Source organism: Electrophorus electricus, chromosome 5 (assembly GCF_013358815.1).
Source record: "Electrophorus electricus isolate fEleEle1 chromosome 5, fEleEle1.pri, whole genome shotgun sequence".
NCBI classification, from domain to species: Eukaryota; Metazoa; Chordata; class Actinopteri; order Gymnotiformes; family Gymnotidae; genus Electrophorus; species Electrophorus electricus.
The window spans coordinates 11885390-11911488 of record NC_049539.1 but is presented as its reverse complement, the minus strand read 5'-3'; the positions used below and the strand labels follow the sequence as shown (position 1 = coordinate 11911488).

At 39.4% G+C, this 26099-nt stretch overlaps 1 protein-coding gene across 1 annotated transcript in view; it reads right to left on the bottom strand.

Annotated features, from left to right (window-relative positions):
* Nucleotides 1-2074: 2074 nt before the first annotated feature.
* LOC113571962 (sodium- and chloride-dependent transporter XTRP3) overlaps nt 2075-26099 on the bottom strand; it is a 36835-nt gene continuing 12810 nt past the window's right edge. The window contains exons 6-13 of the mRNA XM_027001200.2: nt 23292-23533; nt 21858-22020; nt 18561-18765; nt 18251-18410; nt 17299-17464; nt 4690-4864; nt 2716-4339; nt 2075-2363 (exon numbers count right to left, since the gene is read on the bottom strand). Of these exons, the coding sequence (XP_026857001.2) occupies nt 4691-4864; nt 17299-17464; nt 18251-18410; nt 18561-18765; nt 21858-22020; nt 23292-23533 (1110 nt within the window). The 3' untranslated portion in view covers nt 2075-2363; nt 2716-4339; nt 4690. The remainder of the gene's footprint in view (nt 2364-2715; nt 4340-4689; nt 4865-17298; nt 17465-18250; nt 18411-18560; nt 18766-21857; nt 22021-23291; nt 23534-26099) is intronic.

Genomic DNA, 26099 nt, shown 5'->3' with positions numbered 1-26099 from the left:
AAATTCATGGTTATTTAAGTAAACTCATTGATTTTTGTCTGTGTTTTGCATTAAATTTTACATGTATAGAAAATGCTGTCTCACCCTACCAGTGGGTGTTCATATCTTTTATTCCTCTTTGACCTTCTACCAGAGGCCTGGGAGTTTGAGGGTGTGGCACAATGTATTTGCTATTCCTAGGACTAGGATTGGACTGATTGCACTCTTCTGAACTGATATTGATGCTGGACTGATGAAGGACCTTGGGTTGAAACCTTCTGTTACTTTGGAAACCTTGTCTACATGGTTTATGGCATCCTATTTATATGGATGTATTTCTCTTATTGTCAGAGCCAGAGAGACAAATACACAAACAATAAAAAGCTGGTGAAAAATGCAAACATGAGAAAGCTTAACCAGAAAGTTACTGTATCCTGTTTTGTTTTGGGTTTTTTTACCATTCAGCACTTGGCCAAAAGACAATTATTGGCATTCCATTTTTTCTCACTCCTGTGATTAAAAAGAAAGCTCTGCATCTCCACCCCTCTCCCTGAGCGCTTGCCCATATATAACTTCTAATGCCTTCTTACAACCTTGGTTATACTTCCATACAAGAGCCTTTATATTTTTTCTATTAAAAATGATCCAGTTATAAATGATAAGCTATTGGTAAATAGTTACGGTCAACCATGTTACTCAACCATGTTACACTTGACAGTAACAGGGTCAAAAGCCATACTGGAAACTAGGAGTTTTAAAACTGGAAGTCATAAACAAAAGCAAAATAAAACAGCTTTACAGAAAATCCGGGTCCAGTCCTCTAATGAGCAAGCAAAGGTGACAGTGTCAAGACAAAGTCCCTAAAAGTGGAAGAAGCCTTCAGAGAAATCAAAGCTCATAAGTTAAACCAACCTGCCTCTGTTCAGCATAGGATAGAAAACTTCCAACACAAAATAAGTTTTGTTTTTTTTTCTGCAAAAAAGTCACAAGTTAATAAATGACTAATGAAATATACAACAATAGATAAAAAAGCTAAGTAAGCATAATAATTTATGAAGAAGTATTCAGATTAAAAGTGAGCATCAGTGAGTAGTTATGAGAATGTACACACAGAGTATCTAAACACAGTCTAGCAGGAATGTAGAGCCAGGTGGTTATGAGCCATTCTCTAAAGTTCTGACAGCCAGCCACACATTTCAATCCTATTAGAGAATGTGGGACACATGGATGTGTCTGTCAGGCACAACCGGAGGGTCAGTGACACAGGCTTTTGGTTCCAGGGCAGTTACACTCGTCTGGAGGGCGTAAGACCAGGAGCGCTCATTCGGGGTCAAGCTTGCAAAAGGCTCAGCATCAGACCAGAGAGGAGGGGCAAAAATGCTCACACAGATAGTAAACTTTTGTTAGGTCTGTGGGGCTTTTGCTTTTGTTTGGTTTTTTTGGGCATTCTATATTCCTGTGTTAGGTGTCATATTCTCTCTTCTGCTCTGGGATTCTTCTTTGTGCAACAAAGTTTTAAGAATAATACACCACAAAAGATAAATGGGTGCCTATCATGAGAAAAACACTTCCAGAACACCAATGTTCAGTACTACAGTTTTGCACAGTCGACAGTGGTCTGAAAATGAAATGTGGCAAATTAACCAACACCTAGGGCTTCAGATAAACATTCTAGGTTATGTAGTTTAATAACATAGGAAATCAGCCTGAAACTAACACTAAATATTCAAGTGTTGAAAGTCAGCCCATTAGTGGTCTATAAATTTAGAATTTGTTTTGGTTTCTAATAGCCATTAAAGTAAATTCAGATAAATTACTGAAAATAATATACTTCAATACATTCACATTTACTCAATGATATGCCAAAAGACAATTTTACTCAAAAAGTGACTTATTACATCAACAATTGATTTTTAAGGTATAGTTAAATAACAGCTTAAGTTACTCCAACTTTTTGCATTAAGTTATATAACGTATTTATATTAAAATGAGTGTATTAATTGAATTGCATTTATAAGTAATCATATTTACATTCAGAAATCCTATAAAACACTATCTAGGAATGTTTTACAGTTGTACTGAAAATAAATTTTGTGGATACTTTGACCTGATTTAGCAAAAGAATCTAATTTCCAAAGCTACATACATTCTTTTAAAACCTTTTTTAAACCTTCTATAATGAACAGTTACTAATTTATTAATTAATTATTAATACTAATAATCTTTGAAAATGTGTATTTTATTTTATGACTGATGCACCATGGTTAAAGATGTTTAAGATGGTGAGTAATTGTGGAATTGTATCATGGCGAGTTTTGGGTGGCTTCTGTTAGTGTCTTTTTGAAATGGAGTTCGGGCAGCTTCTTGGAAGAAGGCTGGACTTCCTACCAGTTGACAGAGAGAGAGAGACATAAGAGGCATGAGACATGGAGAGGTTGTGAGTGAAATTTTGTTCCAAAGAAGGGATCAAAGATTCAGGGTATGCATATTAAGTTGACAGGGAGGAATTTTAGGCATAGTCTTTCAAACTTCAGTTATTTTCATAGCTCTGTTTATAAGCATATGTGTACAGTATGTACATCTCATACAGTAGATACAGCCTAAATACTGAATCACTGTGGGTAAAATATGAAATACACATATACTTCAATTCCCAGGCTGGTGCAGCTCGACCCTTGAATGTTGGTGTGCTAAGAGTGAGCAATGTTTATTCCATCTCTGAGTCACCATTCTCACCCTATATGGCAGATGTCATGGTGCTAATGCTGCGCTCCTGGACCACAGTTCCATGCTGTCGTCTCATACAGAAGGCATAGATGGCCGTGATGGGAACACAACTCGCTGATGACACTAGTAGAAAGGCAATGAAAGCCTGGCCATATACAGGATACTCCATCTCTACAGACTTTCCCTAGAAAGAAGATGTCGGGAGAACTGAACAGAAAGAGAGATGCAATGGCCTAAAACCACAACATTTACATTTATCTGACACTATTTATCCAAAGCAACTTACAATTATGACTGAGTACAACTTGAGATACAAAACAAGATATTTATGACATCCACAAACTGATTTACAAAATAAAAATGAAAATGAATCTTTACCTAAATGTAATTTCAAAATGGCCATTGCTTTAACAGCTTAACAAGTTCTAATGACAGCCAGCCACACATTTCAATCCTATTAGGGAATGTGGGACACATGGATGTGTCTGTCAGGCACAACCGGAGGGTCAGTGACACAGGCTTGTGGTTCCAGGCTGGTTACACTTGTCTGGATGGCGTAAGACCAGGAGCTCTCCTTCAGGGTCAAGCTTGCAAAAGGCTCAGCATCAGACCAGAGAGGAGGGGCAAAAATGCTCACACAGATAGTAAACTTTTGTTAGGTCTGTGGGGCTTTTGCTTTTGTTTGGTTTTTTTGGGGCATTCTATATTCCTGTGTTAGGTTTTCTCTACTCTTCTGCTCTGGGATTCTTCTTTGTGCAACGAAGTTTTAAGAATAATACACCACAAAAGATAAATGTGTGCCTATCATGAGAAAAACGCTTCCAGAACACCAATGTTCAGTACTACAGTCTTGCACAGTGGACAGTGGTCTGAAAATGAAATGTGGCAAATTAACCAACACCTAGGGCTTCAGATAAACATTCTAGGTTATGTAGTTTAATAACATAGGAAATCAGCCTGAAACTAATACTAAATATTTAACAATGTTGAAAGTCAGTCCATTAGTGATCTATAAATTTAGAATTTGTTTTAGTTTATAATAGACATTAAAGTAGATTCAGATAAATTACTGAAAATAATACACTTCAATACATTCACATTTACTCCATGATATGCCAAAAGACAATTTTACTCAGAAAGTGACTTATTACATCAACAATTCGTTTTTAAGGTATGGTTAAATAACAGCTTAAGTTACTCCAACTTTTTGCATTACGTTATATAATGTATTTTTATTAAAATGAGTGTATTTATTGAATTGCATTTATAAGTAATCATATTTACATTCAGAAATCCTATAAAATACTATCTAAGAATGTTTTACAGTTGTACTGAAAATAAATTTTGTGGATACTTTGACCTGATTTAGCAAAAGAATCTAATTTCCAAAGCTACATACATTCTTTTAAAAACTTTTTTATACCTTCTATAATGAACAGTTATTAATTAATTAATTATTAATACTAATAATACTTGGAAATGTGTATTTTATTTTATGAATGATGCACCATGGTTAAAGGTGGTTAAGATGGTGAGTAATTGTGGAATTGTATCATGGCGAGTTTTGGGTGGCTTCTGTTAGTGTCTTTTTGAAATGGAGTTCGGGCAGCTTCTTGGAAGAAGGCTGGACTTCCTACCAGTTGACAGAGAGAGAGACATAAGAGGCATGAGACATGGAGAGGTTGTGAGTGAAATTTTGTTCCAAAGAAGGGATCAAAGATTCAGGGTATGCATATTAAATTGACAGGGAGGAATTTTAGGCATAGTCTTTCAAACTTCAGTTATTTTCATAGCTCTGTTTATAAGCATATGTGTACAGTATGTACATCTCATACAGTAGATACAGCCTAAATACTGAATCACTGTGAGTAAAATATGAAATACACATATACTTCAATTCCCAGGCTGGTGCAGCTCGACCCTTGAATGTTGGTGTGCTAAGAGTGAGCAATGTTTATTCCATCTCTGAGTCACCATTCTCACCCTATATGGCAGATGTCATGGTGTTAATGCTGCGCTCCTGGACCACAGTTCCATGCTGTCGTCTCATACAGAAGGCATAGATGGCCGTGATGGGAACACAACTCACTGACGACACTAGTAGAAGGGCAATGAAAGCCTGGCCATACACAGGATACTCCATCTCTACAGACTTTCCCTAGAAAGAAGATGTCGGGAGAACTGAACAGAAAGAGAGATGCAATGGCCTAAAACCACAACATTTACATTTATCTGACACTATTTATCCAAAGCAACTTACAATTATGACTGAGTACAACTTGAGATACAAAACAAGATATTTATGACACCCACAAAATGATTTACAAAATAAAAATGAAAATGAAACTTTACCTAAATGTAATTTCAAAATGGCCATTGCTTTAACAGCTTAACAAGTTCTAATACCAGCTATTTATTAGAAGGACCTTGTATTAGGAAGGACCATTTATGAGAAGGACTATTCACTTTATTGGGGAAATACACTGTAGGTCTGCAGTGTTATGCTCCGGTGTAAGATACCCTCCCACTGCCCTCTATCAGGCAGTGACATTCCATATATGCATTCCAGTTGTCATAGTCCAGCTAAGGCCGACCTAAGCTTAGCACAATTAAAACGTGTAGTCCAGGACAATTTTCCTTCGACTTTCTGAAATAGAATCAGACATCTAAGTGTTTAGATTAAGCCACTGACTGTCACGCAGAGTTCTCACAGTATTTTGTGTCACTTCTTGCAATGCCACATTTGAAAAGTCAGCTTTATGTTACCAGCGATAAACAATATTTTGTGAAATTGTTGGTAACAGTGCGAAACTTGCATGTGGGTAAATTATTATCATGAAATTTTCAAGAATAAAAAAAGGTTCTGATCTCTTTCCTAGGCCAGCTACCTCTGCTGCTGCCGCCAACTTATTTTTCCCACCATGGTTTGTTTTGTTGGTTTCTTGTGTAAAAGTCATGTGATAATTTGTATTTGCCATCTATTATAAATTTAAATACAAGGGGTAATTACAAGTAATAATTTAAATAAGTAGGCTTGAAAAAAAAAATTAAATCGAAAAAATATATTAATATTTAAATAAAAGCAGAGGTCTCAATTATGAAATACTATTACATAGTTTTATGGTATTTGAATGTGGTACCATAAAATGCTTCTACTATCTGCACTGTTGTAATGTAGAAGGTGATAGCTTGTTTGCAGTTGTAAACTGTGACGAGGGCGGCATGGATGAAGCAAGAGGCGAAGTTGAACTAACGTTCTTTATTATCCATAACCTTTGAAGTAGTGATGACAAGTCTAGGTGGTCTCCAGGATCGCAGCAGTGTTACACCAACAGACGATCGTGGTTCTGTCCGCTAATGTGCAGCGCTGTCCCTCCGAACCTGTATGAGTCTAAATAGTGTGGAGTGTTAATGAGCAGCAGGTGTCTCCTGTCAGAAGGCAGGTGATTGCGAGCAGGGAAGGCAAGTGGTACTGTCCTGGTATGGAGGGGGCGTGTCCCTCCTGGTAGGGGACCGGTCTACCATAACAGAACCCCCCCCCCCCCCCCCAAAGGCCCGATACATGGTCAGCCCGCGGCAGGTTTCAGTCGGTGCAGCCTATGGAACGAGACAATGAGGTCGGGACCCAACAACGTTCGTCCGGGCCGTAAACCTCCCAGTCCACCAGGTACTGGAAGCCCTTCTCTCTCCTATGGGAGTCCAGTAGAGCCCATACCTTGTAAGCCAGGCCCTCTTCCATCTCCAGAGGCAGGGGAGGGTCTCCGGAGGAACCCTCTTCAACGAGGCGACCCTTGTTCACGGGCTTCAGCACGGAAACATGAAAGGCCCTGGAAGCTTGACTGCCCCCTGTCAGGCCAACCCTGTAGGTTACCTCATTGATCCTGTCAGTAATGGAGTAAGGGCCCTCATATCTAGCCTCAAGCTTGCCTGTGGCACCAGCACGGCCATCCTTGGTAGAGACCCACACCTTCTGTCTTTAGTGTACTGTGGGGTCTCTCCCTGTTTCCTGTCCGCCTTCCTCTTGTAGACAGCGATCACCTTACTCAATCTTCGGTGTGTCTCCTCCCAGGTCCTCTCATTCTCCCTGCACCATCTCTCTATTGCCAGCTGGTCTGATGTAGGGATATATAGAGGCGGTTGGTAACCTAGAACACTCAAATGGGGCGATACCGGTTCCCTTGTGTTGTAGAGAATTTTGTGCATACTTCGTCCATGTATATACATACTCCATGTCTCTGAATGGTGTTTGCTGTAGAGGCATAGGAACTTACCCAGCTCTTGGTTAACCCCTTCCACATGCCCATTAGCCTGAGGGTGGTAGCCAGAAGTTAGGCTAATAGTGATGTTAAGCTTCCCTAGCAGTTCCTTCAACACCTGCAATGTGAACTGGGGGCCTCAGTCAGAAATGATGTCTTCAGGTAGACCGAACTGTCTGAAGACCTGGCGGAACAGTATGTCGGCCATCTCTAACGCAGTGGGCAGGGCTACCAAAGGAACGAAACGAACCATTTTCGAGAATCGGTCCACTATACTCAGGATAGCGGTGTTGCCCTCTAAGACCTGTAAGTCAGTCACAAAATCCACTGCCAGGTGGGACCATGGTCGGTGTGGTGTATGCAGGGTACGAGTTTACCGGCCGGAGGTACCCAGGGCATTTTGCTGCATGTGCAGTCAGCGCAGGAAGCCACATACCTCACCACCTCTATGCATAGCTGGCCATCAATAATGCACCCCCATCAGTTGCACAATGCAGGTTGCGCCTGGGTGACCCATCCCCAAAGAGGTATGGGCCCATGTGATGAGGGCTCCTCGATGTGTCTGTGGTACATAGAGGTAATTGGTGGGGCACTGTGGGTGTGGGTTAGCAGCCTTGATATTTTGGTCTAGTTCCCACTCCAGAGAGAGAGAGCAGCCGAGAGAGAGCATCCACTCATGTGTTCTTCTCCCCAGGCCTGTAGGGGACCCTGAACTGAAATATGGAGAAAAATCAACCACCTAGCCTGTCTGGTGTTTAGTCTTTTGGTGGTCTGGAGGTACTCCAGGTTCTTGTGGTCAGTGTACATGGTGAATGATTGTTGTGCCCCCTCAAGCCAATGCCTCCACTCCTCAAAAGCGAGCTTCATAGCCAGGAGCTTACAGTCCCCAACCCCATAGTTCCTCTCCGCCGAACTCAGCTTCCGGGAGAAGTACGTGATGGGCCGCAGGCCTCCTCTCTCTCCCACGTGTTGGGACAGCACCGCGCCCACTCCTATGTCAGAGGGGTCCACCTCCACCATGAACAGTCTCTCTGGGTCAGGTTGTTGTAGGACAGGTGCGCTGGAGAAGGTGGTCTTGAGCTCTTCAAAGGCCTTTTCTACCTCAGGAGTCCATTTGAGCCTTCATGCAGGTCCCCTGAGTTGGTCTGTGAGAGGCCATGCCAGTGAACTGAAGGATTTGATAAATCTCCCATTTTTGGCAAAGCCAAGAAAGCGCTGCAATGCCTTGCATGTAAGTGGCCTTGGCCATGCCCTCACTGCCTCCACCTGGCATGGTTGCATACTCACACATCCCTCCTGAATAGTGTACTCCTGGAAGTCAACTTCCTTGCAGTGGAATTCGCATTTTTTAGCTTTGCAGTACAGATCGTTCTGCAATAAAGGCCTGGAGCATGGCCCGCACATCACGCATATGTTCATTCCAGGAGAGGGAATAGATCAAAATGTCATCAATATAGGCGATGACGGATCTTCCAAAGAACTCCCTCAGAAACTCATTAATGTAGGCCTGGAATATCGATGGAGCCATTGCCAGACCATACGGCAGATCCATATACTCATAATGGCCCTTGGATGTGCTGAAGGCTGTTTTCTACTCATCTCCCTACCTGACCTGGATTAGATTATATGCGCTGCGCAGATCAAGTTTTGTGAAGTACCTGGCTCCTCTCAGCTGTTCAAGCACTGCTGGAACCAGGGGAAAGGGGTACAGGAACTGCACCAGCAGCTTGTTGACTCCCCGGTAGTCCATGTATGGTCTCAGACCCCCATCCTTTTTCTTCACGTAAAAGACTCCTGCTGATGCTGGAGAGGTAGAGGGGCAGAAGTACCCATGTTGCAGCACCTCTGTGATGTACTGTTCCATTGCCCGCTCCTCCTCCTGCAAGAGGGGATTCTGCACCGGGGGGGCACCGCTCCCTCCTTGAGGGTTATGGCATAGTCCCAGTCTTGATGGGGTGGAAGCTGCGTGGCCTTGATGGCACTGAAGACCTGAACCAAATCCTTGTACTCCTTTGGAATCGGGACCTGCTTCTCGGCCTCAGGACTCTCTATCGAGGTCATCTGGAGGGGTACTGCCTTGTTAGGGAAGCACCTCTGGCTGCAGGACAGTGCCCACTGCAGGATCCGTTTTTTTGTCTACAGCACCTGTGAATTGTGCACATGTAACCATAGCAGACATAGGGAGAGAGAGAGAGGGAGGGTAGGAGGAAAAAGGCTCAGTGTGTGTCCCTTAGTGACGAGAAGGACATGAGGAGTGACATGGGTGATATAGCCTGGGCCTACCAGACCCCCATCCAAGGCCTGTATGCTTAGCGAAGAGGGCAGGGCGATGGCCTTGATACCTAGCCTCTTTGTGAAGCCCCAATCCATGACATTTCCCACAGCTCCTGAATCCACTAGGGCAGAGGCTGAAAGCACACAGCCTTTGTACGACAACTCGACCGGCACTTTAAACATAGAATGAGACAGAACAACTCACCGTGCTGTTGCCTCTTCTTTGTTCTCATCTTTTCTGTTGTACCCCGGCTGCATCCAGCTGCATGGGCTCCTCAGAGGTGTCGATATGTCTAGCAGTTTTGGTCCCGTCTTGTTGCAGGGAGTCCCGTTGTACATGCAGACACCTTTCCTGCAGGAAGTGTTCACAGGTTACAGCGAGATGAACCACCTCGTTCAGCGTGTTCCCCTCTTGTCTGCAGGCTAGCTCCACCTGCAATTCATCCTGCAACCCATTCACAAATGCGTCAATCTGCGTGGGTTCGTTCCAACGTGTTCTTGCAGCCAGAGTCCGGAACTCCATGGCATAGTCGGCCACAGATCTCAATCCCTGCCTTAGGTGCCACAACGCTTGGGAAGAGCCTTCCCTGGCGGGGATGGTGGAATACCCCTTGCAGTTCTCTAACAAAACCCGCATAATCGTTCATGAGCGGAGAACTGTTTGGGACCAGAGCCGCACCCCATACGCATGCCTTACCCGTAAGCCTCGAGACAACAAATGACACCTTGGCATGGCTGAACAATAAATCCCTCGCAGGTGTCTGGATTTCCTCTGTATGCCTTGGGGTAGGTGATCAAACCTTTAACCTCTTCTGGCGCCGGCAGATTAACGGGGGAGGTTGATCTTTGCTCGGTACTTACAGACAGGCGATTGATGTACTGGCCAAACGTCTGCACCATAGAGCGAATCTCACCAATCTCCTTCCTTTGATGATCCAGAGCCTCCATCTGGACAGCCAGCAGATGAGCTCAATCCGGGCTGCTAGCTTTGCTTGCTGAGGGCTGTGCATTCTGTGATGAGGGCAGCATGGAGGAAGTGAGATGTGAAGTTGAACTAACGTTCTTTATTATCCATAATCTTTGAAGTAGCGACGACAAGTCTAGGTGGTCTCCTGGACCGGAGCAGCATTACACCAACAGACGATCATGGTTCTGTCCGCTAATGCGCAGCGCTGTCCCTCTGAACCTGTATGAGTACAAATAGTGTGCAGTGTTAGCGAGCAGCAGGTGTCTCCTGTCAGAAGGCAGGTGATTGCGAGCAGGGAAGGCAAGTGGTACTGTCCTGGTCTAGAGGGGGCATGTCCCTCCCGGTAGGGGACTGGTCTACCATGACATAAACCACCTATCAATATACATTGCCTGGCCAAAAAAAGGTCACCACCTGGATTTAACTATGCAAATAGGTAAGAGCCTCCCATTGGATAATTACTGCATGGGTGATTATGTTTCAGCTGGCAACAAGTTATTTAACCCTAACTGATGCAGTGAGTAGCTTCTAATTTGTTAAACAACTATGTCGATAGACACATCCTGTGGTTGTGGAAAAGATGTTAATCTGTTTCAGAAGGGTCAAATTATTGGCATGCATCAAGCAGAAAAAACATCTAAGGAGATTGCTGAAACTACTAAAGATTAAGAACTGTCCAACGCATGATTAAAAAGTAGAAGGACAGTGGGGAAACATCATCTTCAAGGAAGGAATGTGGTCAGAAAAAAATCTTGAATGATTGTGATCGTCGATTACGTAAACATGTGGTGAAATCAAATCGTAGAAAAACAACAGTAGAACTCAGGGATATGTTTAATAGTGAAAGTAAGAGCATTTCCACAAGCACAATGCGAAAGGAACTCAAGGGATTGGGACTAAACAGCTGTGTAGCCTTAAGAAAACCACTTGTCAGTGAGGTTAACCAGCAAAAATGGTTTCAATTTGCTAGGGAGCATAAAGATTGGACTCTGGAGCAATAGAAGAAGATCATGTGGTCTGATGAGTCCAGATATACCCTGTTCCAAAGTGATGGCACATCAGGGTAAGAAGAGAGGCAGCTGAAGTGATGCACCCATCATGCCTAGTGCCTACCATACAAGCCTGTGGGGGCAGTGCTATGATCTACAGTTGCTGCAGTTGGTCAGGTCTAGGTTCAGCAACGTTATGTGCACAAAGAATGAGGTCAGCTGACTACCTCAATATACTGAACGACCAGGTTATTCCATCAATGGATTTTCTCTTCCCTGGTGGCATAGGCATATTCCAAGATGACAATGCCAGGATTCATCGTGCTCAAATTGTGAAAGAGTGGTTCAAGGAGCATGAGACATAATTTTCACACATGGATTGGCCACCACAGAGTCCAGACCTAAGCCCTATTGAGAATCTTTGGTATGTGCTGGAGAAGCCTTTGCACAGTGGTCCAAATCTCCCATCATCAATACAAGATCTTGGGGAAAAATTAATGCAACTCTGGACAGAAATAATTGTTGTGACATTGTAGAAGCTTGTGGAAACAATGCCACAGCAAATGCATGCCATAATGAAAGCTAAAGGCAGTCCAACGAAATATTAGAGTGTGTGACCTTTTTTTTTTGGGCCAGGCAGTGTATATTTTGATAATATAAATAAAAAATTATTTTTTAAGAAATTAAAAATGTGAATGCGGCTATTAAAGTTGAACAGGAAATTCAAGTAAGAAAACTGTATTGCTATACATTATTCCTATTCTTATAACTATATTCCTATACATAAATATTAAAGATAAAATTTTTGCCAGTCATGGCAGGCATTTGGTAGCCATAGTCTATAATTAAACTGGCAGTTCCCATAAAGACTGTGCCCATGCCCCATGCCTTATTTCTATTTTTTTTTTTGCTTGCTTGAACCACCTTTTTTCTTCCCTGTAATTTAATTTCACAATTCTAGAATTGTAATGTAGAATCTGCACAGTTCTAGAATTCTGACTGAGGATGCTTTTAGTGTGTTGTTTTCTGAATGTCACCTTTTTCACTCCTCACATTTTCATGCTTGAACAAAACATTTTGCATCAACACTATTTGTGCTGAATGGCCACTTTATTTGTGATACCTGCCCTTTCACAACTGGACCTTCCCAGTATGGAAATTATACATGTGACCCCAGAGTGCAGCATAAAATCAGGTGAGCAGGTTTTCTGTGGATCACTTTCAGTGTGAATCCCCATTAGAATGGAAAAATCTGTGAGTGCTAGACTAGTCAGACAGGTTTTCAAAAACTGCCAACCTTGTGGGGTTTTCTCAATCAACGGTGTTGAAAGTATATCAAGAATGGCGTGATTGAGCAAAAACATCCGGTAAAAGAGGATACTGTGGGCATAAACAGCTCATCACCAAAAGGAGTCAGTGGATGGCAAGAATTGTTCTGATGAACAAGTAGTGCACAGTCAAACAAATTGCAGCCAAATACCATGCTGGTGCTCTGACTTCACAACTCGTTGTTCCTTAGCACGGATGGGCTATAACAGCAGATGACTCATTCCCATTTCATTGCTGTCTAAAGGAAACAGGCAAGACTCCAGTGGGAAAAAGGGTGCAAAAATTAGATCATTGAGCAATGGAAAAATATTTCTTGGTCAGATAAATCAGAAATCTTCCTGTTGGGTGCTGATGGGTGGATTAGAATTTGGTACAAGCAGCAGGAATCAATAAGCACAACAGTTCACATTGGTGGAGATGGAGTAATGGTGCAGGGAATGTTTTCTTGGAATACCCTGGCTTCTCAGATACCTGGGGGTGGACATTTGGACATCAAAGCATTGGGCCAACAAAGTTCATCCCTTCTTGGCACCTATTTACTCTATGGCAGAAGGACACTTTCAGCAGGACAATGCACCATGCCACAAAGTGCCACAAACCCATTCGCAAATTTGTCCCAGGAACATGACAGTCAGTTTTTCTTGCTTCCCTGGCCTTTACAGTCTTATTGAGCATCTCTGAGATGAGGTAGAATGGGCTGTTCAGAGCATGTCAGTACCTCCATCTAATGTGTGGCAACTGTGAGAGTTGTTTGCATGAACCAATATAATTGGAGAATGATTTCAACACCTACTAGAATCTATGACATGATACATTTCTGTCATTCTGAAGGCCAACACACTACCTAGATGAGCGTCTATAATAAAGTGGCTAATTAGTGTAATATAGGGAATTACAAACATTAGCTACAAAGTAAAAACAAAAATATTTTGCACATAGGAGGAAACTAACATTACCCTCTGGCATCACGGTACCCATGATAATAGCATCATGTGGCTTTGTTTGTCTTGTGTTTTGTATTACATACTCTCTATTGTTCTCACCTGTCTTATTTTTTCTTCATTAACCTATGTATTTAAACCTTGTGTTTCCCTGTCTATTTTATTTGGTATTGTGTTACCTAGCTCTTTATGGTTCCTACTTTATATGTTTCTCTAAGTTTTTCCAAGTTTTTTAGTTTGGTTACCTGAGATTTTCCCCTGTTCATTATGCACTTGTCTAGCAGGGTGACTCAGATCTGGGTGAAGTGCCAAATAAACTGTTCACTTAAGCATTTGTGTCCTGCCTTGCTTTGATCACTGTTATAGGTACATATTCCTGCATTCATGTACTGTCTTTGTGTTCTGACCATACAAACTTTATTGTTAACTATTTATCTTGATACCAATTCACATAACCAAATACACTACATTGATACAACTACATAGTAGGTGTAATTAAAAAGCTAGTGTAGCTAGTGTCAGACAGTAGGCAAACTGAAGGCTGTCTGACACTAATTTTCTAAAGGGTGCTTGACACTAATCCTCTATTAACAATCATGCATCTCTATGTGCTTATGTACCTTCCCTTGAAGCTGTTGCAGCAGTGTATCATGTCTCCTCCAGTATTGGGACAGTTGGCAAGATGTCAGTCTGTTACCAGGCCATATAGGCGAGATCATTGTTTCACTTTATGCCAAACATAAATTCTCTTCTACAACTAATGACAAGAAAACTATAATAATGGCGTTAATGATGCACTGATTTGACCATGTATAAATAGACTCAACTGAAACAGGCTTGATTTACTCTTTGGTATTACAGCATAAGAGTAATTTTAATAAATAATTTCTTGTATAATTTTAAATGCAGGCCTAGTAAACATGAAACATTCTCATTTTAAACAGCACTAGGGCTCTATAATTCTATTCTCCAATGTTGTATGTTCTGAAATAATAAACATGTTAATCTGTTAGGTACATCATTTGTATTGTCCATAAAGAAATTGCAGGAATAGAGTACTGAATGATCAACTTATATATATTTCAGAAGTTTCATACATTGTCATCTTTCACAAAATGCAGCTTCTCTTTGAAGGAGGAACTGTACACAGTGGGCAAAAACACTATGTTCCCTAGTATCTAAGAAGCAACATTAGATTATATTTCTTAGCCTCTAAATTAGTTAATAGCCATCATTAGATTATCTTTCTTAGCCGCTAAATGTGAGGTCCTTTTTTCTTCTCTCACCTTATACGAGGTTATGTTTTGCTTTCTCATGTGATGACAGACAGGTATGACTGCTTTCTCATGTGACAAGAGAATTAATATAATAAATATTATTGTCCTGAAAATTTATATTACAGGAATTTAAATTCCTGAAGTACTTACAGAAGCAATACAAACTGGGCAAAATTGTAAAATATAAAGTACCATGTAATCATGTAACATGTTATGTAGAATACCTAGGTGTAATCAGGTAATGAAACATTTATCTAATAACTTTTGAGGTTTCAGGATATACCCAACATGCATATTCAAATCTATGGGTGAAAAAAATGTTCTGGTTCCTTTCTGCATAAGGTGGCATTCATACTGTTTCCTTTGGGTGCCACAACTTTTTTTTAAAATCAACTCAAAGTGACCATGTCACATCATATGCAATTTTTTATGTTTAGGTCAGGCAAATGTTCTGTAGGATATAACTGACATGCAAGTAATGTTAGGTAACAATAGCTAGCTAAAAGCCCAGCTAATGCCTGCACATACCACAGAATTAAAATTCTTTTAAAAATAATCTTGACAACATGAGACTGGACACACCACATAATGACAGGCTTCACAGATTTGTTTGTCCTTTGTTGTTCTTTAGTCATAGTCCACACACTGTAAGATCTGTTCTGAATGAAACATCACACACTCAGAAACCTTCAGTTTATCATGAGCAAATGTGACTTTACACCTTAATGGGCAGTTTATCTTAGAGAGTGCCTCCATCCCTACAACAACCCCTCTCATTCTCTCAGATCCTCCAAGTGCGGCTTACTTTCTGGCCCTCACACTAAACGTTCTTCTATGGCAAATCCTTCAGTGCTATAGCACTTTAGATTTCTCTTCCTCTCTCTCTATAAAACCGTACTTGTCTTTTGTGTCTTCTTAAAATCCAATTCATTTAAAAGTATTTTTGTTCTAAAATGTTGTTGCATTGTAAAGTGATCTTGAATTTCTGAAAGGCACTATATAAATAAAACTTATTACTATTATTATTATTATTTAGATGAAAACAAGCATGGTGTATGGTTGTTGGTCTGTACCTTTTGCAGTGAAAAAACAAAAGAAAAAATGTGACTGAAGCTATTGCTAAAAAGATGGGGTCAAATGCTTTTACATATCGCACTGCAAACTTTATACATACATTCACAAATTTGCAAGTTTAAAATAAATAAAGATGTTAAAAAATGTATGATGAACAGAAATGTATTTGAATTCTTTCAGCTCAGATCTCATTTCTTTTTTTGAATGATGCCAACACTGCATTTCATGTGAGAGAATTGGCATCTACCCCATGGTTAAATCTTTCTGTGTTTGGCATTCGTTTCTTTAATCACAAGGTAACAATCACCATAAGTATTTTAAGTATTTTAATCTGCCAACATGTATTATGTGAAACATTTGAATGAGAACCAATTCCAGTGAATATTGTTCTACTGTGGGAACAGCTAGCTAAACTGATCTGAGCCCTGTTCTTTGTACACTGCTTAGCAAACATAAAATAAGACAATCTGTGAGAGAGACAGTCTCCTAATTGTGATAAATCTAAACAGGTTAATTCAGGTCTTCCACTGTGCTAATTGGGTTAGAATTGTTGTTAGTTTCAGTTACATTAAAAGAAAAAAGGAAACTTTCCCTAGGACTGTTGATCACTGTAATATTTAGATAAAAATATGTTACCTACTTGTTAACTGTTTCAATGTAAAAAAAAAAAAAAAAAAAAAAAAAGTTTAACTTGTTCCCACAGACTCTTAGTCCCACTATTGGCTTTGACATTGAAAATAAAGATACAAGGGTTATAGTGAGGTGCAGGATTAGGCCAGTGATACATTGGAAATGCACACATTTTAATTTAGCATTTTTGGTATCATAGCTGTTTTTTTGTCTTTTGGCGGTTATTCATAGCTTTAAATTGTTCATAAGCAAAAATAAACAAACAAATAAATAAATACGCTAACTTTAAATATAAATAAATCCTTATTAAGCTTCTAACAGTATCAGGAAACAAGTTCTTTATCTCACCATTATCATTAGTCAGTCATTGACTTGCTAATCGTGGTTTTGAGTCTTTATGTATATGCACTTCCCTATTGACACAAGAGTGTGCAGTTATCTTAAACAACTAAATCCAGCTATTCCAATCAGGTGTAGCATAGCAAAACCAAATGATCCTGTTTGGATTTAACACTATTAACAGATCTGGCATGCTAATTGCATCTTGCTTTGTATTTGTTGACTGGTCTATGAATAAAAGGGCCCAAAGACATTTCTTACAAAGCAGGATTTATTGGTTAGCCAGGTAATTTTATGCTTAGTTTGATCTAACCCAGGGTTTAAAGATAAAGATTTTTGTCTCACAATAGTAGATCGCATTTTACCATGCTACAATGATTCAGGATTATGAATCTAAAACATCTATTGGACTAACTGGCTGTTAGATTCTTTGGTGTATAAAATTTCCTTAATGACCTCATCATTCAGTTTGCATTTAAAGGCACTAAGAAAAAGGTGCTAATGGTTCTCTCTTACCATTTCTTTATTCCAGGCCTGATAGGTGGGTGTTCCCCCTTGAATGTAGTTTATAATGTAGAAGACAAACATGCTGATCAACAGGAGAGGGCTGATGGCCCCCCACATGATTTTCCAGTACCAGTTTGGCTGGTGGCCCAGCATGTCCTCGATGTCTTTTTGAAACCTGAGAATGAATAGTAACTTTTTAAATGAACAGTAAAATTAAAAACTACATTTATCTCATTGTCAACATAATTTATATATATATATATATATATATATATATATATATATATATATATATATATATATATATTATATATATATATATATTTTTTTTTTTTTTTTTTTTGCAATTAAATCTCACAAATAAAATCTTACACTACTATAAAAAATAATCATTTACATATAGAATGTATACTATTATTAATAATCCTTAATAAATTGTAAAAAGTAAAAGCAAAGGAATATCTTTTTAAACCAGATTTTTATGTAAAGTAGCCTTCATACATACATAGTACATTCATAGATTTAAAGGTTATAAAAGTGATGACTAGAGATTGTAAAACACACTGAAGGATGTAGGCAAGCACAATGCTACAGATAATGCTGATGACCCTACAGTTAATGTGCCAGCCAATTTTAATAGCTTTCATCCTTCAACAGTGGACAGTGTTTTAGCATGATGGATAGAACTGGATCAGGTGACTTATTTTGGGTCACATTTGAGGAACATCCCTGACATGCTGTGAAATAAGAAGTCTGATGTGTCCTTTCTGACATTTAGAAATGTATTTTCCTCTTTCATTTACTGTGCAAAGACAGTTATACTTTGCTGTGTATTGCAAACAGTCAAAATGTATGTGAAATTATGCAGAATTTCTGTGGTTATAGGAATTACATATCTATAGCATGGTTTAAAGTATGTAAACTAATATGCATATAGAACTACAAGGTTAGTCACTTTTACCTCTTGAGTCCATAGATGTAGGATACAGTAATGACCTCAATAAGCACGATGAAAAGCAGGGAAAATGTAGCACCGTAGTCATTAAACATTGTAAACCAGTAGTTGCCGGGACGAGTGGTGAAGCCAAGGCCCAGCAGCAGACAGAATATACAGACCAGACCTGCCAGTCACCAAACAGAGTGCTGGGGTTACACATTACAGGAAAGACAAAACCTGCATAACCTGACCCAGAGATGATCAACACTTGTAAACTGTGTCAGAAATGTTGTGTTGCTATGAACAAAATGAACTGAAGTGTGACCTCCCTCACCATTGAGTGTCTCACTACTGAGCCTTTGAGTCAGCAGCTGGAAGTCCCTGAGTGGAGTGATGATGGCAGTGACATTACCCAGCATGCTTCCCATTCCCAACAGCAGCAGCATGATGAAGTAGAGAACAGACCAGAGTTGGGATATGGGCATGTTTGTGATCGCCTCAGTGTACACGATGAAGGCTAATCCAGTGCCTTCTACGGCCTGGATTAACACAAAAAACATTAACATCATTATGTGTCTTTTCTGTGTTCATGTTCTGATAAATTGTTTGCTTTTACCACATCAAAGGTCTCACAGAATATAATTTTTTAATCTTCAATTTTCTATATTTTCTATATGTGATAAACTGCTGGTTATTCTTTGTTGGAGTTTTAACTTTTTACTCTTTTAAAATAAATCAAATGAACAACTGAAGCTAGCACAATTATGGGTTTTTTTTTGTGTGTTTGTCTCATGACATTACAGAAGATGAAAAAATAGCCAGTAATTAGACTTTGCCCTGTTGCTGAAATGTTTATGCCACATGGAACCGTTTAATTATTTACAGATAAACTAGCCATAAGAAGACATCATTCTAACACTCTTTCCCTTTACTATTTTTTCTTACTATCACAAAGATCACAGTTGATTTGTTTGTTTTCTCACAATTACTACAATTAAAAAACAATCGATGTAGATTTGGAGCCTAACATCACAAACTAGTATAGTATAGTATATTATAGTATAGTAAAGTATAGTAGATACTATGCATAAGTTTGCCTTACAGTTGTCATTTTCTTACTGAAACATCATTAACTGCCAGGAAGGGGTTAATTCTTACACACATAGTCAGATTTGAAGATTATATTTAATTTAATAACAAGAAACAAAAAATATATAGGTTCACTAATCTAGTCAAATATTCATATATAATATAAACTAATTTGCCTTTAATCAAATGCACATTGTAGCTAAACTGAGTCCTTTTTTAGATATTCCATGAGGCAGAACCTGGTAATTAAAAAAACACCTTTTTGGCATTGCAGAGCCAACAACTTGGCAATGGCTTGTTATATTTTAGAATGTTATCCTGCTAGCTAGTTGGTATGTAATATAATTTAAATATAATGAAAAATTAATTATAGCCACAACACAAACTGAAATCCTTTTCAATTGGCACTAATTATGCCATGGAAAAATAATGCACAATGGCATTGCATCATAGTAAATGCAGGGTTTACTTTTAAAATTTAAAATGTAAAATTTTACATTTAAAAATTCTTCTGGTGGCCTATTAGCACTGAATATTAAATAAATATCAGGGGAAAAAAGTGCATCTGAGGAGCACATTATGAAAATCAGGACCTGTGTCAGTCAAAGTCTGGGGAATGATTTTTCACTGTTCAAATAAAGAGGCCCTTTATGTAGTTTATAAATGACACAGCTAGTCATTTTTCACATACACCAGTATATAGAAGATAAAAGAACTGTACAAAAATGAAAAAACATCAAGTGACTGAAAGTTCCTTATATGACTATAAATCTTATAATGGTTGCACTCAGCATAATACATTATTCCCAAAGCCATGTCATCTCAGCAAATGTCAACTGGTTTCATAACCATGACAATAAGTAATTAATTCCTCAGTCACCAGATCCAGTGGGAGAATAGAAGATTTGCAACATGGATGTGCAACTGAGAAATGTACAGCAATCATGTGATGCAATCATGTGAACATGAAAAGGGATGTTATTAATACCTTATGGAATCCATGACATTAAGTATTGAGGCTGTTTGGAGAGGAAATGTGGGTCCTTCCTTGTATTAATTAATGTGAGGTTCTTATGAAGTGGCAGGTGAGTGTAATTAGCAGTGAGTTAACTTAGCTACCACTTCTTATACTAGATAAAGGCTCATTAGCCGCTAACATTTCATGGAAATTAAACCAGCCTAAAAGATTAATACATACTCATGCGGTCCTATGGTGCCCCTAAGTGACTGCTTATACCTCTTATACTGCCTTAATCAGGGGCAGCAGGGGTGTGGCAGAGGGACATTGCTGAGGGTTATCTGCAGGGTTGAGAGACAGCCCGGCTGAACCAGCAGGTCATTGAAATTGATTGCATGTCTTGTTGAAGTTAACCAATTTAAAACTCCATCTTTTCCTTTAGTAGGCCACAAAAGATTGAATCTTTTTTACCTTGTGTTTTTTTGTTATTTTTTGTAAAATATAAAGCGCTCTGCATGCTACATCTGCCTCTTGTGACCTTCATCCATTCTTCAATCTAGTATACTCTACAGTGGTGTCAAAACGGGAGATGTAGTTTTTGACAAAAGTTTTTGACATGTACTTTGTGATAGCCTCCTCTCCACTGAGGTAATCATTTGCCTTGGTAGCTTGCAATATGCACAATACCAGCCATTCTTCAATGCACAATAATAGGCATTCTTTAAGCTTCAGCAGGAGCAGCTGCTCCCTTTGAAAGCCATCATGAAGGAGCAAGCATGGATTGCCAAATCCTCCTCAGTTTGCTGTAGCTTACCAGAGCTCTAGCTGTGGGCCCAATACAACTCACGAAGATGATTCCACAGGACCACATAGAGCTATTCACCAGGCCAACTGTGGATGGATGGCTGCAGGAAGGCTGGGAAGTTCACCTGCTTCCCCTTTTCATGTCGCAGGGGAGAGCCAAGCTCATTGCCCAGGAGCTGGAATACGATGTGCTGAAGAGAGCTTTTTTGCATCAGGTTGGTCAAACACTGGAACAACACCAGCAGCATTTCCAGATGCTAATACTTTAGGAGTCTGGTTGACACTCAAACCAAACTGTCTAATGGTCTGTTTCTATTGGCCAGGCTTTGAAGTAGGTGGTGTGTGTCATTCCAGAATTGCATGGACCTTGTTGGGCCACTGGAGTGAATAGCATAAGGGTACCACTTTGTATTATTCCTATTATTTTATGCAACACAACACCAGGAAGCAGTCTCACTCCACAACATCTCAGCATGAGGTGTTGCAGAGGCACTCATCTGTGATGTCTCAGGAGCTGGAATTGCTAAAGAGCTTCTGACTGATCAAGACGTTGCTTTTATGTTATGCACACTATACAAACTGTATGAATTATTGGAGAATAAATTGATTAGCAGCAGTGTCTTTTACCCACAAACAAATGTTCTGGTAAAAAAAAAACGTAAGACACTAGCGGTTGGAATAAATGACTGGATGCCCTCTTGTCCCATAAGCCTCCACTACATTCATCATCATTCATCAGTTCATCACTGAATGTTACATAATGAAGTACCATGTCTTTACCGTATCTAGTTCTGCTTCCAGGCTGCAGGTTTCTAATTTGATAGCAATAGTTTCAAACTGCTCGGGGTGTGAATGATTTAGCTCAGTTATCCAGAAGGTGATGTTGTCCTTATTCACAGCATCTTCAGCCAGTTCAAAGGTATTCAGTAATAATAGTCTAGTCCTGCAAAAAAGAAAAATAAGCAATGAAATCAAATGTTAACTAATGTACATAAATATGGAGTAAAATGTGGAATTATATAAAATATGTGTATTTCACTGCTGTATAGTTGGTGGGACATGTTTCCTATGGCTGCTATGAGTACAATTTACAGTATGAACATTAATATGAGAAACAACAGTGAATTCTCTCAGCCATATTTGCTCCAGTCCCAAACATAATTGTAGTTAAATACCTGTCTTTGGGCACATATGTTAGAGGACATTATCCAGAGGGGCAGAAACTATGGTAACTGGCTAAGATTGCAAACCTGACAGTGCTGAGGTTATACTCAAATCTTTCCATGCCTCTGAACACTGAACACTGTTTTAAACACAGTGTAATAAATTTGCTCGAAAGGGCATTAATTTTATGTAAATAATTGATGGTTAAAGAAATTGGATTTTCTTTCCACAGCAATGTATAAATATATGGGTTTCCCCCAACCCTGAGACCTGTCAATCATCCCTTTGAATTTCATTTATTTTGGGGTTATAAAAAATAACTGTAAGTTCTTTGAAGCTTCCCACACACCCAGGGTCTTTTGAAATCCCATTAATCCTAGTACTGGAAAAGAAAACAATAAGAGTACCACGATAGCATGCATAACTACAACCCTGACAGTATGGGCAGAGATTCAAAATGGAATTTTTATAAATAATGATTGGTTTTATAATGTACATGTACATCAGCCTGAGTAAGTTTTTCTTGTACTACCCCACTGGCTTACATGTTTTATTACAAAATTAACTGATTCTTATTACTGCTCAAATCAGGGTCAAATAAAATACCCATTTCTGATTCACCGTCAGCTGTCTTATATTTTCTCATATCTGGACACCTCTGATGAAATAATGTTATCAAATTGATATTTCACAGTGGGGGTGGCTAGGAGGTTTGCTATGTTCATATAATTTAGTTAGGAAACCATTTACAAAACTTCAATGTTGCTAAGAGTCACAGAAAAAGTGAAATAATGTTCAAAGAAGCTTGGTGGAAGAACCACCACTCTACATATTTATACTAGTGTGTGATTTAGTTGCTATTTTTAATTACAAGTTCTTTTAATAACCAATGTATATAAACATAGCCAATTCACCACCCACAAAAACTCACCTTTAAGTGTACACAGTACGGGTTAAAGAATGTTCAGACACTGTGGTTATATGGGTATCATTTATTAGCCTATATTATCCATAAAAGTCTTCTCACCTCCAAATCTACACTTCACTTACCTCTCCAAGCAACTTTCATAATTGAAAGTAGCCTTGAAGCCATAGATAGAGAAAGTAACGATGCTAGCAAAAATAGAAGTGCCACTGTTGATGAGAGAAACCACGATGGCCTGTTTCTCAAAGTTGTTTTTATGATGGTTATAGCTAGCAAAAGCGATGAGGGAGCCAAAGCCTAGTCCCAGAGAGAAGAAGATCTGTGTGGAAGCGTTGATCCATGTCTGAGGGTTTGCCAACTGCTCTAGCTATAAAGAGGAATATGCAGCAGACATTAAATACTCACGTAACGAGAGCCTGAAAGAACAAAATCAGAACAAAATGCCTAAGGAGTACAGTACAATATATATCCAAAGAGGTTGCTAATTTGTTTTGTACACTTCTGAATATTTACATTTAGCATAAAGATAGGATGTTGGAATAGGTGGATAGTTGGAGTTATTGAGGTGTCCAGATTAGAAAGAGTTTACTCCATTTGTTGTATAAATACAGTATAAACCTTTATTAACTGGTTGTTTGAAACAGCTGACTCAAACATTGATTTCATATCTCACTACAGGAATTAGGAAACAGGTATTTTCCTACAGGGAACAGGTATTGACTGTAGGTATCGACTTGTCACTGCTGTGATGTGTTGAATTTAGGCAGTGGAATTCTGTGCTGAGAGAGCAAGCCTGGTTCTGAGAGAGACTGCTAGGACAACAAACGGTTTCCCTCCCGTGCTTCTCCTATGGCACACTTCCTGCACTGCCATCTTGCATGGCAGAGATGAAGTGCTTCTGGCAAGCCCATTACCTCAGTAAGGGCTACTCCAAATTGGATGTGTGTGGCATGGAGAACCTTCGACTCTCTTCTTCCCCCCACCATGGACTCTTTGCTGGCTCACCTCAACTCTTCCATTTGGCATCTGTATTCATTCTGTTCCTGGTAAAATGGAAGACCTCCAAGTATTAGGAGATTCATAAATATTCTGCCCTTTCAATAAGGGCCCTAAACATTATCTCAGTCCTCAGGGCATACCAGAGTGTACTCCTTAAAAAGATGGGGAAGCAACTTGTTTCAGCTAACCCCAATCCATATTTTTATTTGTATCATTATAGATCTTAACTTCCAAACTTTCTGCCATGTGGTCCAGATCTGTGACTGCACTATGTTGCAGATTAAAGAACTCTGTTGCTCAGCCTCTCAGGCTTCACCAACAGAAAAAAAAAAATATTAAAAATTTCTCCTTGATTCCTTTGTGATCCTGCATAGCTGACATGCACAAGAAGTGCAACATCCACCAACATAAAGGCGAGACGTTCAATGTTTTCCTTCCCTGCAAACCATCTCCTCCACTGGCCAAAAGACCCCAGCCTGGGCCTAGAACAGTGAAATTCCAATCTGTGGAGCAGACCAGAATGCCCATCTCCAAAGCAGAAAGCAGGCAAAAGCAGGTAACCACTACCACACATCTAGCATGGACTGCCCCCAGCGTCAGTGTTTACTTCAAAAGGAGACCCTATAAAGCCATCATAAAGGTGCCACCAAACACTTTTACCACTAAGGCTTAACTGTTCACTTACCAAAATACTAAGAACTCATGAAAAGGGTTATTATTTTATTAGGTTGTCTGTATTTAAGCCTGTTTAGTTTGTATGACTAATGTCGGTCATTATCGTTACGTTGGCTCATTTGTTTGCATTAGTACACTTTTATGGTATCTTTTGTTTTTGTTCATTTCATTAAATGCTTCAGTTGGAGACTTGCTTTTGGTTCTCTTTCGATCTTAGTCATGTTCTATGGCTGTGACAGGTATATGGTATATTGACACTGTTGATCCCTGGTTTCCATCTATTGTAATTAGGGTCTACAGGCTTCAATTCACTATGAATTCCAAATATTTAAAGGGTCTTGCAGTCAGGGTCAGTGCCTTGCAAAAGTATTTGACCCCCTTCAAACATTTTCAAATTTTTCTGGATTACAAACACATAGATTGCTCCAAGCAGTATTTTTATTGCAAAACAATATGCTCTCAAAGTAAATTTTCAAAGTGAAAACTCATTTGTTAGGAGAGCTTAAAAATATCTGAAAATGATTGCTTGCATATGTTCATATCTTCTGCCAATTTTCAAATAGTGCCACAGTTTCTCAATTGCATTGAGAGCTTTGACTTGGTAATGGTAGAATTTTTACCTATTGGTTGTAGAATCTCTCTTCTGTGCTTAGGATTGTCGTCCTGCTGAAAGGTGAATTTTCTCCAAAGCTTTAGTTTTTAGCAGACTAAAGCAGGTTGCCTTGTATTTTGCACCATCTATGTATTTGAATCTCAGCAAGATGCCCAGTCCCCACTGAGAAAATGCATCCCCACAACATAATGTTACTTCATTGATGGGATGATGTTTGTTGAACATTAGCTTTGTGGCACACAGCTTTTTTAATTTTAGCTATAAACATCCATCTCTGTCTCATCCAACACAAAACCTTACCCTACATTTTAGCTGTGTCATTCTGATGCATCCTGGCAGATTTCACATGTGCTTTAGTGTGTTTTTAATTTGGTAATTGCTTCTTTCTAGCCATCCTACAGATCAGTTGTTGGAAGTTTTGTTTTCTTTGCGTTGTACACTTTCACTCCAATCTCAGCCAATGAATTCTCCACTCCTTAAAAACTGTTGTCCTTTACAAGTCCCCTTCTTGCTCTGATACTGAGTTTTGAAGGATAGCTTTCCCTAGGAAGTGTCTGGGTAATATGATGCAGCTTCCATTTCCTCACAATTGATTCAGCAGTGCTCATTGTGATATCCAAACCCTTGGATATTGTTTTGTAGCCTT